The following is a 16,059-nucleotide window of genomic DNA, read 5'->3' as shown; positions in this document are numbered from 1 at the left end:
AAAAAGAGAAAACATTATAAAAAGTGACATTGAGGTAAGAAACTGAACCTGGAACCAAACACAATAAGCTAAATAACTTCATCAATCATGGGGGTCTGTGAGAATGGGGTAGAGGCACATGTAATTTGTACATTTACGCAATAAGCAGACACTTTTATCCAAAGTAACTTACTGTATAGTGCATTCGAGGTATACTTTTTGCTCAGTACATGACCTCCTTGGCACTTTGCTAGTGCCATGCTCTACCAGTTGAGCTAAATGAGTTTTATATATATGTATATGCTTATATATGTACAGTTTTTAATATATGTGTATTAGCACCACTTTTGACCACTAGCTGACCTCTGGAGGTGAAAAGAAATTATCAGAGAGAAGAGAGTGGATTAAATGCTTTTCCGTTGCGATTGAAGGCGAATCCCAAAGTCCAGATGTTTATAAAGGAGCAGAACGCAAGACTGACTTGACTCAAGGGGATAGTGAGAGATCAGCCAATCAGAATCAACTCCACATGACCAGAGGGAGAGTGAACATGAGTGAATGAGAGAGGAAAAATTTCATGACCAGGTCATCCTGATCTCTTTTGATTTTTGTTTTAACGCTACAATGTGAGCCAAAGCATGTTCCCACACACACACACACACACCGACAGACTGAACTCTACATTACACTCAACTGCAAAAACCAGCATGGAAATAGGGTCAGTTAATTCAAGGTTAAGTCTGCTGTTTTATCACCTGAATTATAACTCACCTATTTTGGTTGCACTGTAAATGTTTTCAATAGGAAAGACAGAGCCCAGACTATACAACAACACCTTAGCAAGTGCAGGTATTAACTGTGTCGTTGTCACCAAGACGTTAACACAGTTACTCCTGTGACACAGAGAAAGACAGAGAGAGATGTTACACACCTTATGAACTTTGAAAATGTAAGTAAAATTTGGCTTTGTGATAAAATGGTAATTTTATAGGGAACCGCAACATAATACATGATTTAAGTGGAACTGTAAGAATCTGACCATCGCTGATGTAAAGAAAGGGTCAAGGGTGATTCAAATAAAATACACACAAACTGTCTACTAAAGCAAACATTTGTTGCGACTTAGTCGTTTTCTAATTTTACCTTGAAAAAATTTACTATCAGAAGTTTATCTATGATGCCTAGAGCTTTTTAGCAAAACATATGTGAAATAGGGGTGTAAATCATGAGTTTCATCATGATATGATTTTATTAGTGTCAAAATAAAGATATAAAAAAATATTCATAGCTGTTTATGCGATGCATTGATGACATTGCATCGCTGGTTATTTGATTGATACATAAATCAAGTTTGATAGATCATTACACCCCTAATGTGAAATATTCCTCCCATTAAGCCACCAAAATGAGTATACTGGGAACAACATCCCGATGTGTCTTCATGTTTTGTAACAGATGCAGTATATACATACATATACTGTATATATATATATATATATATATATATATATATATATATATATATATATAATATAAATATTTAATATATTATGTATAATAATATATAATAATATATAATAATATATTATTATATATTATGTATATCATATATAAATAATATATAATAATATATGTATTATAAAAATATATTTTTATAAAAACAAATGCAAAATTTAGTTAAACCAGCAATTTGTCTTGCCAGGCTGAAGGTTTAGGAAAAAAGTTTGTTTTGGACCCTGTATTTACTTACATGGCCCTTCATGATGAAGGCTCATGATGTATGAACTGACATACCTGGAGCTGATGATTGACAAAGACTTGAGTGCAGTGGTCAGCCAGGAGTCTGTGAGGGCCTCCACCTCTGCCCTCAGTTGGAGCCACGCCTCTCTTTTGGCTGGACCCAGCAACCCTGCAAAATGACATGAACAAAACACTACATTCATAACATTATGGCATACTCACCATTTAAGGCCAACATCATACAAACAAGGTCATGTTCAATAGACAAGTTGTTCTCGACCCACCAGTTGAGAAACACTACTATAGACTATTACATTTATTTACTTATTTGTCATTTAGTTGACATTATCTAAAGCAACTTACAGTCCATCTATGACAACCTGAGGTTAAGGGTCTTGCTCAAGGGCACAATATTAAATCATGGATTATGGGATTTGAAACCACAACCTTTGGTTACCAGCCTAGAGCTATAGCCACCTGGTTACACCACTGAATCACATACACTCAACTTTTATCCAATCAAAATCTTACCCCCCACATTGTTTTTGTAGGAGCAGTATAGTTCCTTCACTCGTCGGTATCGGAAGGCTAACTTCCTCATCCAGTCAACTCCGCCCCTAACACCTGTTGCTAGGCACAGACTTGCGCTTGTAGCAGCTGCATGGAAGCCATCAGTGGCAAAACTGTAAGTACTGTTGATAATAACAATGACAACCTTGTTTTACGTACAAGTATAATACACATTCACTCTTGTTTTTGACATATTTTAAGATTTTTTTTCTTTGAAAATAATTAAAACAGTTCTTTCAATATATAATGTACAAATAGTTTGACATCAACAGGCCTTAGTTAATAGTTTGTTGTACATGTCATAAACTTACCTGAGGTCCTGCCCATTGTCATCTGATGAGGCATCATCAATGTGCACCTGGTCACACTCCTTTAGGAACACACAATGAGGTTACCATAACTAACCAGCAGGGGGCCACACAGTCACATTAACATTTACAACAGCACATGGGTGCACACAAACACATTCAGAAATTTTTTGACAGGAAGAATATAAAAGGGAAAAGTAATAACAGCAAGAGAGGATAGTTTGCTTACCTCTAAATCATTAAAAAATAGATGTGTATCAGCAAGATTGAAGATCATCTCCTCCATCCTTAAACCAAGAGTCACAGCCAAAGGAGGGTCCTATAGCATCGATATTCATAATGAGTATATAAGTGACTTGATTACTGCTATCATCATCCTTGTCAACACAACCAACAATCTCATTAAGAGTGCAGTTTAAACACTAATGTAGCCACTAATTTGGCAGTTTTGGAAGCTGATTTAAAAGGTGTTACCAATTTACTTGAGGGTTGTCGACGCATAGCATGTCCATTAATCTTTTTTTCCCAACATCAAGAATTTAGATAAAAATGTATATGGGTGTTTCTTCAACTTTGGGCACTTTTAGCACAGTGAACTCATTTTCACCACATCAAATTCTTTATTGAGTTTAATAGAATTCTGTGGTGGAAATGACCATTTGTAAAGTTTTTGAAATAAAATGTCAGACTCCTTTGTCTTGCTAAGGCTATTTTAATAGCTAACATTTTATGTATCCTAAATACACACAATTAAATAATATTTTCACACTTTTTGCATAATTTTGCAAAATTACAGCTTGATAGGGAATAGCGCCTAATAAAATTTTTTGTTGGATTTCTTTAAACATCACTCATATTTCATCAAAAACATGCTCTTAACTGACACTTCTGTTGACTTGGTAAACAAGTACACTAACTTTTGAAACACTTTGTAAGGGGCAAAATTGTTTGGTATGGTGAAAGTGATGCCACAACTGTGGGACAGTTGTAATTTATTTTTATACAAATCATTTTCCCACAATAAATATTCAAATGGTTTAAACAAATATTCCGGGTTCAAAACAAGTTAAGCTCAATCAACAGCATTTGTGGCATAATGTTAATAACCACAACAATTTATTTTGACTTGCCCCTCCTATTCTTTTAAAAAACTTACAATGGAAGTGAATGGGGCCAATCTGTAAACGTTAAAATACTCCCACAAGACATAAACAACATGTGTGTTAACATGGTTTGTGTAATAAATTGCTTACTAACCTTTTCTGTGTAAAGTTATATCCAATTTTACAACTTCATTGCCATGACAATGTAATGTCAACAAACTCTAACCCCCAAATTGCCATAAAAATGATTTAAACAACTTTACAGCTCAAATAATACACAAGTTTTAACAGAAGAATTAATGTAAGTGCTTTTATAAAATTAAACTTCACATTTCTGCCTTTTAAACCCTCCAAAAATCGGCCCCATTCTCTTCCATTGTAAGTGCCTCACTGTAACCTTGATTTTTGTTTTTTTTTAAAGAAAAGGAGGGACGAGTTGAAAATAATTTTTGTGGTAATCAACATTATGCCACTAAAGCTGCTGACTGAGTTCAACTTGTATTGAACCGAAATATTCCTTTAAGTTTATTTCACTCTTAGTTTAGATTATCATAGTTTTTGTGTTTTTATCGTGGATTTTTATAGTTTAATTTTGAAAGTCTTGGTCTGGGACAAGGCTTTAACAGTAATATCTATACATAAAAGCCATTTGAAAAGTACAAAAAATAAATGATGAAGGCCTAGTACAAATTTTTTTTAATGTTACCTTGATATTACAAAAAGAAACAAAGAAAAAATCTGTTGGTTTTTATTAAAATCAACCCCGGGGACATGAAATTGCTCGAAGTTAAAAAACACCCATATATAAGAGAAAGTGTACAGTATATTTTAGCTGCTGTGACTATTTCTTTAAGGTTTTTCACCATTTTTAATAACCTTTTAGGTTTTTTGCGGTTCTCTTAAATAGTCCAAATAGTCCTTTAGTCACTTAAAAAGTACAAACATTCCATGTATACATAAACTAAAGTCTCGCAATTATCAGAGTCGCATGCATAATAATTATTAAAAATGAGCAAATGCTTTTTAAAATAGATTTAGATGGAGTATAACGTCACACCGTACATCAGCTTTCCAAAAGTATTTCATGTCAACTACCCATAATCAATTCCAACACACGTTTTTGTCTTTTTAAATATAATGTTCGCCATTTTCAGCAGATGATGACAGACACTACACTTGTCTCAGAACATCACAACCACCCTCAAACGTGCACACACGCACACAGAATGAAAGAAAGAAAGATGGGGAGGGTACCCAGCTGTAAAAATCATCACATGTGATGGAGCCTATTGGCTCAGAGGCGATTGCCCAAGACTAGAAATAGAAAAGCACACTCACACAGACACAAACTTTATGTTGAAAAATCAAGAGTTTGGAAATTATGATTCCACTGTTTGAAAATGTTTAAAACTTAATATAAGCACATGTTAAAAAATTATAATTGAGGTGATTTCTTTTTTCTTTTTTTTTTACATTAAAATAAACAATTTAAGACACATTGGCGTAGAACTGCTTTGACCTTTTTGTTTAATACTTTATAATGGTGATTTCACACTCTTTGCACTGATGTCTCTGTTAGTCAATGTGTGTTTGTGTGTTTTGCCGTTTAAGCGTGTGACAGCATGTGCGATGTCTCTGACGGGAGTGCCTAAGAACGGAGGGTTTTAATCGTCATAGAGACTGCAGAAATAGCGCCAGAGCCGTGAATAGACGCAGCTGTCTCCATGTCTCTCACTAACTGAACGACAAGAAATTAGGAAAGGTGTCAGAAGAAGTCTGACACTTTATACTCCTTTTGAGTCTGACCATCATAGTGCTGAATCTAATAATCCTCTACAAGAGAGTCATAATAATGAGTCAAGATTAAAAATTCAAGATTTTATTCTGAATTGAAATACGCTAGTTTCTTTCTTGTAGCAAGGACTAAATACTCTGAACTCATATGAAGCCAAGGAGGGGGTTTACACCGTCAATTGAAAATTTAATTTTAGCTCTGCATAAGATCAGGGTCAGTGGAACATTTAGATTTTTGAAGGATCTTTGAATCCTTTACATAGCACAAAGCATAAAATCCACAGCTTATTATTTAAACTATGATAATAACATAATAATTACATAATTATAACAGGTCATAGGATTTGAAATACTGCCCGACTGCACATTTGAGGCTGCCTACTCTACTGTGTGCCAGTGTGAGTCTATACATGACTGTTTGAGATTATTTATGTGTATGTGTATAGTGCACAATTGTTTGCTCTCACCTTGCCATATTTCTGTGCATAGGAGCCTGTGAGGAGTGAGTGAAACACAATGATTGTCTCGTCCAGATCCCAAACAAACACCCTCTGTAAAAACATGCAGATACATGTTTGATATCAGTAAACAATCAATGATGACACAAAGGATCATGCAGTGTCAGTATATTTACATTAGCATGTGTAATCGTCTCCGACTGCTGTGTCTATGATAGTGTGCAAGAGTGTATGTGTGTTTGCAACATCAGTTTTGACATGTATTTTTAAGTGTTTTGCATGAATACATAACTGTAACTTTGTTGCTTGCTCCTTCTATTTATATCTATTTAACATCTAAAGTGGCATCTAAAAGTCTGAGATCACAATTGAAAATGCTTCTATTTTGCATTTTTCTTATTTAATATGTTTTTAATTTAATAATTAGATTATTTATTAAAATGTACATACATTTTTTGGTACTAATTTGGTAATAATACTAAGTACTTTTGCTTTAAACCCTACTTAGAACTGAGGGTCAATTTGACCCCTTTTTTATTTTTTATAAAACTGATACACATTAACTTCACTTCAACTTTCAACCTTTCAAATGACACCAAGATCAAGCTTGTAGTCCATTCAGAGGCTGAGATTTTCCACAAAACATGTTGCCTTCCAAAAAAGAGTGGACGTCTATAGGCGGAGTCACAAAACAAGTTGGGGCATCCCCTGCGATTCAGATCTGTATATTGTGATAAAAGATGAAGGAGAATTTTTTTTCTAGTGTTTGCTGCCATCTAGTGGAATGATCTAAGACTAAAAGTAGGGAGCTTTTGAAGCTTTTTTATTTCAAGAATTCTGCCTTTCAGAACTGTATATTGTAATTCCTGTTGCACTTTATTCTGTTTTGAATACTATTCTGATGCTAGTGAAACTTTGTAATATGGCACTTTTCATACCACTGTCTCCTTAAGATAATTTGCTTGTGTTTTCCTCTTTTGTAAGTCGCTTTGGATAAAAGCGTCTGCCAAATGAATAAATGTAAATGTAAATGTGATAGAAGGTTATAGAGAAAAAAATATTTTTTCTAGTGTTTGCTGCCATATAGTGGAATGATTATTTAAGACCAAAATTAGAGAGACAGAGCAAACAGAGCCTTTATTACAAGCTTTTGAAATTGAATATAAAAAACTGGAACATATGACCCGGCAGGTTCAAAGTAGGGACTTGATCGTTAAGACCATACAAGGGCATGTACATGTCAGCATGCACTCGAGCTGGCATGGACTTCACAAGTTTGTGCAAAACCTTATGATGCACATTATCCAGCATGATTTGAAAACGTTACAAAGAGCATCTTGTGTTTCAGCTGAAGGAAATCTGACTTTAATATGGTCACAAATTAAAGAGTTAATGTGGTCACAAATTTGCTCACATTTGATTAGTGGCCTAGAAATAGTGCAGAATCTTAAATATTTTTAGATTTCACATCATAAATGTTTTCTTTTTAAATTTTTTCAAAAATCCTGAAACTTTGATGATTTGTGTTTAAATCAAAAAAATGTTTTAATGGGGCCTCAAAAGTTTGGACCGTAATGTATATACATACATTGGTGTATGCATCTATTTGTGTGTTTAAATATTAACATACCTCAAGGTCACTGTCAGGTGGTGGGGAGAGGTTGTTCTTTCTGCCCCGCCCTCTTGCTTTAGCCCCACCCCCTCGACACGACCGGTCCTCCATCTCCTTAATTGGAGTGGATGGGCTTTGCCCAGCTTCAAACTCACCTGCAAATGGGTAACCAAAAAACACTTATGAGCTAATTAAGAGAAGCATAAAAGCTTTAAAAATCTGACGCTTGGTAGGACTGTCATGCATTCAAACTTGAATGTGCACATTTGTGTCTCAGTCCTAAACTTTTCAGTGGATTTACAGTCAAGTTCAGGTCAATACTCTGGCAACGGTCCTTTCTAAAGGAGAAATATAGTTAATGCAGTGTCTGTCACAGTATTAAATCTTCATCAGTGGCAATAGGCTATCTTTGGTTTTAAAATGGCAATGTTTGTGTGTTCTCATGTCTGCGTTCAAGATAAACCTTTTACATTAGTCATGAAAGTGAGAAATTGGCATGCCTGATAGAACATGGTGTGTGTGTGAGTGTGTATGAGGCAAATTTACTATAATGAGCTCTGCTGAACTTCAGCCAAGCTAAATCACAGATTAATGCAGCTCTAGGACCCTACTAAATTTTGGGCCTTTTGGACAAATCCCCCAATCATCACTGCTCTATTTAACATAATCAACAACACCACTAAACCTTTGTGCCAAAAGCCTTGTTACAATGGTTAAAACATTCTAACACTCATTCAACTGTGTGTTTAGCTGCTCTATCCGGACAATTCCCTTTCAAATGCAATGCCAGTTTTCTCATTTCTGACAGATAACAGACAGCAGTAGAGTAACTAAAAAAAGAATGGCAGTCAAAAAAGTCTATGTGGACTACCAACTGCAGCCATTTTATGTTACCTCGCTCTTTGTCACCACTGAATTTAAATTCCTGTTAATTATCTAGACACATTGACCGAAGAGTGTCTTGCTTTGACACATACTAATTGGTACTTACCTGGATTTAGGTCAGCCGCTTGCCCTGTCATTATGGGGGTGGAGTCTTGCAGCTGATAGGAGGAGACTGAACCTGTGCCATCCAATGTGCTGTTAGATGTCATGTAGGAACCGTAGGAGGAGGCAGAGTAATACTGAGCATACTGATTCTGCCCAAATGCTGTGTATGATGGGTACTCCTGCTACAAATGAACAAATAAAAGGATCACTTATGTACAGTGGGTGAACATTCATATACTGATGGTTCTCAAACATACAATTAAATGAAATATAGGATGAATGTAAGTTCATCACATTTTTACAAACCTCATTAAATCAAAATAAGAGTTCCCTATCAGTCACTCACTCGACGTTGTATCAATGTAGTGACACTAGGGGTCACTCTTGGGAGCCCGAGACACCTCTGGTCTTTGATAAAAGGCCAATGAAAATTGGCGAGTGGTATTTGCATGCCACTCCCCCGGACATACGGGTATAAAAGGAGCTGGTATGCAACCACTAATTCAGATTTTCTCTTCGGAGCCGAACGGTCATGCTCACTGAGCTGAATACTACTGTTCATTCACCTCTGCTGCATCTGACGGTGCATTTCAGCGGCTTCTCCCCCCTCTGCACTGGTGCACTGCAGAGAATGCCCATGGGCGCTTCGGCAGAAATAAAAGAGTATATTTCTCTAAAAGAGTATATTTCTCTAAAAGACCAGCACACACAGAACGTCTTTTTAAAGACACGTCTTTCTAAAGATGCTTTTCCGATTGTGTGTTATTCCTGGTTGCGCTCGTTATCTCTCGCCTTCTGACGGTCACGATCACTGTCTTTCGTGTCTGGGCACTGCTCACGCGGAGACAGCATTCGTGGATGGTCATGTTCTCATTGCGAGAATATGTCCATGGCAACGTTGTGGTCGCGGCTCGCCTTCGTAAGAAAGCAAGCCACCCCAGAGGCTCCTGCCTCGGTCCTTTTACCCACAGGTATGAGGCCAGCGCAGCTAGCACTGGGGGCGATTTGGGGACCCCAATGGGACCGCCTCCGCCTGGTATCCCCCCGCGGACCTCCCATTCCCCAGCACACTCGTCTGCCCCGATCGGGCTTCCAGATGAGTCCGCCGGCTCGTCTCACGGCGAGTTCGACCTCTTATTTGGAGCCCGTGAAAGTGAATAGCTCTCGAGCGCAGCATCAGAGAGCGGGCTCATCCAATCGGAAGCCTCAGCTGGGCTCCTCCCTTCGGGACGATTGCCCAGTCACAGGCTGACGCGGAGATGATGACATGCTTTCCCGGGCAGCCGCGAGCGTTGGCTAGAGTGGAACTCACTGCTCTTCCCTGAACTCTTGTGGCTCGGTGATTGGTTCCTGGGCTCGCGGCGCCGCTCAAAGCTACACCCCGCCCCCGTTCCTTTCTTCCCAGAAGTGCATGAAGAGCTGACAAGGTCGCGGGAGGCACTTTTTACTGCCTGGTCCCGATCTTTTCAGCTTCCCCGCCCTCACTACCCTCGATGGTGGGGCGGCCAAGGGCTATTCGGCAATCCCCCAGTGGATAAAGGCACCTATGCCCGCAGAGCACCGCCACCTGGCGTGGACGCCCTAAGCTCCCGTCCAAGTCCTGTAGGCTCACGTCGTCCCTGACGGCTAAAGTCTACAGTGCTTCTGGACAAGCCGCCTCCGCCCTGCACACCATGGCTCTCCTGCAAGTCCGCCAAGGCCCCAGGATTGATGCAGGAACTGCGCTCGGCGACCGACCTCGCTCTCCGAGCAACGGAGGTCACGGTGTGGTCTCTCGGGCGGACGATGGCCACACTAGTGGTCCAGGAGCGCCACCTCTGGCTCAACCTGGTCGAGATGGGTGAGGCCGACAAGACATGATTCCTTGCTGCCCCCATTTCCCAGGTGGGCCTATTCGGCGACACCGTCGAGGACTTTGCCCAGCAGTTTTCGATGGTGGAGCAGTAGATGGGTGCTAGCTGGCATATCCTGCCCCGGTGCGGCTCAAGATCCCGCACCCAGTCTACTCATCGCCAAGGGCGTCCCCCTGCGGTGACTGCACCGGCTCCGCCGCAGCCCGCCCCTTCGGCCCGGCCCCGGCATGGAGCCCACCGCAGGAAGCAGACGCCACCCATCTCGCGGCCGCCCAGAACCCGTGAAAGGCTTCAAAGCGCCCTTGAGACAGGCGACCCAGGGACAACGAAACCCGCTGCTCTGGAGCTGGTAAGCAGATCTCTCCATCTTTTTGTTACCTTTTGCAATTAATTGCACTGCATGCCTAAGTGGCTGCAGTACTCAAGAGCTCAGCAAGAGCGGTTTCCTTGTTCCCTGGGTCACATATCTGGTGTGCACGGCCATCATCACGACCACCGTCCACCACTCTATTTGGCAGGTTTGGTGCTCCAGCGGCGGTCTCCCACCCCTGAGTGCCCAGCTGTGGCACAAATCCACCCCCGATGTGACAGTCTCCACGAGTCACGAGGACAGGCCTCTTCCTCCCCCGTCCCAGACTGTTCCAGGGGTGGTCACAAGGAGCCAGGTAAGTGCTTCGATGTCCTTAGACTCAGCATGGTCACGACGTGGTGTGGCACCTCGAGCTCTGCCCCGTCTACCGGTACGTCCGATGACGTTGTCCCTTTGGTCCCCCTTGCGCGGAACTTGGACGCATAGCTTGCACTTTCCAATCCGTCACGAGGGCTGGTCCGGACCGTCCGACTCAGCTACGCGATTCACAGGTTCATTGGTGTCCACTTCACCTTGGTGTAGGACGAAAATGCTGCTACCTTGCGCGGAGATCGCTACCCTCCTATGGAAGGGCGCGATAGAACCTGTCCCTCCAGCCGAGATGAAGAAGGGGATTTTCAGCCCCTACTTCATCGTACCGAAAAGAGGTGGTGGGTCGCGGCCAATCTTGGACCTGTGAGTTCTGAACTAGGCTTTACACAGACTCCCGTTCAAGATGCTGACGCAAAAACACATTCTGGCGAGTGTCCGGCATCAAGATTGGTTTGCGGCGGTAGACCTGAAGGATGTGTACTTCCACGTCTCGATCCTTCCTTGACACAGACCCTTCCTGCAATTTGCGTCCGAGAGTCAGGCGTATCAGTACAAAGTCCTCCCTTTCGGCCTGTCCCTGTCTCCTCGCGTCTTTACGAAGGTCGCAGAGGCTGCCCTTGCCCCGTTAAGGGAGGTGGGCATCCGCATTCTCAACTATCTCAACATTCTCAAGCTAATCCTAGAGACATGTTGTGTGCACACAGGGACCTGGTGCTCTCACACCTCAGCCGACTAGGGCTTCGGGTCAACTGGGAAAAGAGCAAGCTCCTCCCGGTTCAGAGCATCTCTTTTCTCGGTTTGGAGTTGGACTCAGTCTCCTTGATGGCGCACCTTATGAGTGAGGCGCCCAGTCGGTGCTGGCCTGTTTAAAGGTATTCAAACAGAAAACAGCGGTTACACTGAAACTTTTTCAGAGGCTCCTGGGGCATATGGCATCCTCGGTGGTGGCCACCCCGCTCGGGTTGATGCATATGAGACCGCTTCAGCACTGGCTCCAGACTCAAGTCCCAAGATGGGCATGGCACCACGGGACACATCGCGTGGTCATCACGCTGGTCTGTCACCATCTTTTCAGCTCTTGGACCGACCTCTCGTTTCTACGGGCAGGTGTTCCTCTAGAACTGGTCTCCAGGCACGTCGTGGTCACGCCAGATGCCTCCAAAACAGGCTGGGGCACTGTTTGGAAAGGGCACGCAGCCGCCGGCCTCCGGATGGGTCCGTGACTGCATTGGCACATCAACTGCCTCGAGTTGTTGGCAATTCTGCTCGCCCTGCGGGGGTTTCGGCCGTTGATCCAGGGCAAGCAGTTAGTTCAGACAGACAACACGACAACGGTAGCATATGTCAACCGCCAAGGCGGTCTGTGCTCTCGTTGTATGTCACAACTCGCCCGCCGTCCCCTCCTCTGGAGTCAGCAGCACTTCAAGTCGCTGCAAGCCACTCACATCCCGGGCAACCTCAACATCAATCAAGCGTTCTCTGTCAGCGAAACGTGCCTGTGGTTCGTTCCAGGTTACTCTCACGTGATCCTGAGACCCTGAACGGGTTATGTGCCCAAGGTTCCCACCACCCCTTTAGGGACCAGGTGGTGAACCTGCAAGCGCTGCCCCATGAGGAGGCAGACCCAGCCCTGTCGTCGCTGTGTCCGGTGCACACTTTACGCATCTATTTGGATCGCACGCAGAGCTTTAGAATCACTGAGCAGCTCTTTGTCTGCTTTGGTGCACAGCAGAAAGGAAGCGCTGTCTCCAAGCAGAGGATCGCCCACTGGCTCATTGACGCCATAACTATGGCATATGTCGCCTAGGACATGCCGCCCCCGGTAGGGCTACAAGCCCATTCTACCAGGGTGTAGCGGCTCCCTGGGCCCTGGCCAGGGGTGCCTCTCTAACAGATATTTGCAGAGCAGTGGGCTGGGCAACACCCAACACTTGTGCAAGGTTCTACAACCTCTGGGTGGAACCGGTTTCAAATCAAATCAAATCAAATCAAATCACTTTATTGTCACACAGCCATATACACAAGTGCAATGGTGTGTGAAATTCTTGGGTGCAGTTCTGATCAACATAGCAGTCGTGACAGTGATGAGACATATACCAATTTACAATAACATCAGATTAACACAACACAATTTAAACATCTGTTATACACATAATTACACTCAACAGTATACAAATAATAACATACACTGTACAGTATACAATACGCACTATATAGATACACATTATTCAATAAAAATAAAAAATAAAAATATATAAAAAAGTATATATAGTGGAGTGGAAAAAAAGAAGGGGAAAAGAGGCCACGACTGGGTTAAGCCTGTCTCTATCTTTTGGGTAGTCGAAAAAGGGCCGTTCGACACTCATAAATATGTTGGGGGAGGTTACGTGTCGACCTGGTGTGCTGGCTATGAGGCACACAGTAGTCTGCCCACCACACACCACCAGTTCACGTAACACAGTTCAGCCAATTGTGGCGTTTCGTATAGGGACTCCTAGTGTCACTACATCGACACAACGTTGAGTGAGTGACAGATAGGGAACGTCATGGTTACTTGTGTAACCTCCGTTCCCCGATGGAGGGAACGAGACGTTGTGTCCCTCCTGCCACAACGCTGAACTACCCGCTGAAATGGCCGGACCTTATATCGGCTACTCAGCATAAAACCTGAATGAGTGGTTGCATACTAGCTCCTTTTATACCCATATGTCCGGGGGAGTGGCATGCAAATACCACTCGGCAATTTTCATTGGCCTTTTATCAAAGACCAGAGGTGTCTCGGGCTCCCAAGAGTGACCCCTAGTGTCACTACATCGACACAACGTCTCGTTCCCTCCATCAGGGAACGGAGGTTACACAAGTAACCATGATGTTTTGTGGCTTTTAGTCCATGTGTGTTTGCTTTAGGGCTGAAATGATTAGTCGACTTTATTGACAACATCGACAATAAAAATTGTCGACAAAAATTTGAAAATTGGCAATATAAGAGAGTTTGTTTTTTTGTGAGTTAAAGATGGATTGAAGTTAACAGAATGGTGAGAGAGGGTAGTCTTCGCCCCAATATACACTGCAACAAAATACGTTTTTGTTTTGGCTTGTTTTCCAATATATCTAAAACTCCTTTAAAACAATGTACATTTTCTTTAGAAGCTATACTGCAGAAGAAACTTTTTTTTATCTGAGAATGTTGAATATAATATTAAAAATACAAATATTTTAAAATCTAAAAATCCTTTAAAAAAAGATGCATTCACCTGAGAAGCAGCATAAAAGATATTTAGACTTGCTTTTAGAGAATAGATCTTGAATATAAGTATATTTTGTCTTTACTGCACTCGCAGAAGTATAACCAAGTGAAAAAGTACACTTATATAAAAAATACACTTATATTTGTCTCTTAAAGCATCTCAAATATGTTGGTCAAGTAAATTTTAAATGGAAATCAAGACAAAAACACTTGATAACAATAGGATTTTTGCTGTGAATTTTTTACTGAATTAAACAAAGTATTTAATAAGTTTAATTCAGTAAAAAATTCAAAAAATTAAATATTTTTTCCTTTAATTCAGTGAATGTCATTTAGAGGTATTTTTAAAAGATGATTTTGTCCGCTTTATTCTTAGCAAGCATGTTTAATACAACCTTTTAAGTCAGGGCACAAGCTGAATAGTCGGTTAAGTGCTAATGATTAATCGTTGCAATAATCACCCGAATAGTTGAATAATCGTTCTAATAATCGTTAGATTAGTCAATTATCAAAACAATCATTAGTTGCAGCCCTAGTTTGCTTGGAGGCCATCTATTATGCTAGTGTACTCTTAACATTGACAAATTCACTTTTAGCAGATATACATATTTTAAATGTACAGTCTTTCTCTTCTGGGAAAACAGGCCAAAAATATTGATGTCTCATCTTGCACTACACAGAAGTTCATTCAATAAAATGCTCACTAGAATCAGAACATCCCTCCCCTTGCAACTGACCAGCATGCAGCAAATCATATTTCATGGCTGTAACTGAAGCCTATTGGCCATTTAAAAAAGTAGAGTTGTAAGAATTAACGTGTGAATGCATGCGATTAATTAAAAATGTTTCACGTGTTTATTTTTCTTAATCGCAATGAACACATTTACTGGTAAAATAGCATAAACCAGCATAAACACTGGTTTGAAGGGAGGAAAATTTGTAATGTGTCTGCCCGGAGTCATTACGCTGATGCACAATTCACAACACACACACACAGCTCTTCCATGTCAGTGATCAAATTATGGGGAAAGGACCTCTTGACGCTATTTGATGTACAAAACAAGCCCAGATGGGACTTGTGATAGAAATCAAGTATTTTTCAGCCTATACAAGGAGCATTGTAATTACCACAAAAGCACATCAAGTCTTAACTATCACCAAAACACAGAATGGGATGCTTTTGTCTGCAAGCACATTTCATGTGGAGTTCAAAACGTCACTTGAAGCTGGTGTTGCCGCCCTGATGCAAATCATGAACGTGACTTCACGATTGCAGTAGCAAAGCGGATAGCCACAGTCTACCAGCAGATTAACATTGTGGAGGATTAGAGTTTAAGAGATTTAATGCCCATTGCAATGAATATGCAACTTATGGTGGGACTAGTTCTTTCAATTAGTCAAACTCCCACTTAGACTTCCCACTTAGGAAAAGTTTAATGTTACTTGAATTGATGCTATTTTAGTGCATTTCTATCTTTATACTGTGGAAGGCTTTGTTTGGAAAATCTTAATAAAGCATTATATTGTTACATATTGTTTTGTCTTCTTTCCTAAGATGGAAATACATGCATTTTGACAGTAAAATAATTATTTATAGTCAAATTACACCACTTTCACTACAAAAAATTAAGTGATTAATCGTGATTAAAAAATTTGACAGCACTTAAAAAAGGGAATGAGCCCTTTGATATGCCCCATCCAAACTACCTGTCTCTACAGGAAA

General features: G+C 41.0%; 1 protein-coding gene across 11 annotated transcripts in view; it reads right to left on the bottom strand.

Moving 5' to 3' along the window:
• The window catches only part of eya4 (EYA transcriptional coactivator and phosphatase 4), a 59,809-nt gene that overhangs the window by 7,987 nt on the left and 35,763 nt on the right, over nucleotides 1–16,059 (bottom strand). For 10 of the 11 annotated variants that reach the window (XM_051662939.1, XM_051662937.1, XM_051662940.1 and 7 more), the window contains 8 exons: nucleotides 8,556–8,736; nucleotides 7,583–7,719; nucleotides 5,962–6,045; nucleotides 2,827–2,916; nucleotides 2,601–2,659; nucleotides 2,251–2,411; nucleotides 1,774–1,888; nucleotides 751–872 (listed from right to left, as the gene is read on the bottom strand). In XM_051662939.1, coding sequence (XP_051518899.1) covers nucleotides 751–872; nucleotides 1,774–1,888; nucleotides 2,251–2,411; nucleotides 2,601–2,659; nucleotides 2,827–2,916; nucleotides 5,962–6,045; nucleotides 7,583–7,719; nucleotides 8,556–8,736 — 949 coding nt within the window. The remainder of the gene's footprint in view (nucleotides 1–750; nucleotides 873–1,773; nucleotides 1,889–2,250; nucleotides 2,412–2,600; nucleotides 2,660–2,826; nucleotides 2,917–5,961; nucleotides 6,046–7,582; nucleotides 7,720–8,555; nucleotides 8,737–16,059) is intronic. The other variant, XM_051662941.1, reaches the window with a different exon arrangement.

This window comes from Myxocyprinus asiaticus, chromosome 29, assembly GCF_019703515.2.
Source record: "Myxocyprinus asiaticus isolate MX2 ecotype Aquarium Trade chromosome 29, UBuf_Myxa_2, whole genome shotgun sequence".
Classification (NCBI taxonomy): domain Eukaryota; kingdom Metazoa; phylum Chordata; class Actinopteri; order Cypriniformes; family Catostomidae; genus Myxocyprinus; species Myxocyprinus asiaticus.
Note: the sequence above shows the minus strand (reverse complement) of the source record. Positions and strands in the feature narration are given on the sequence as shown.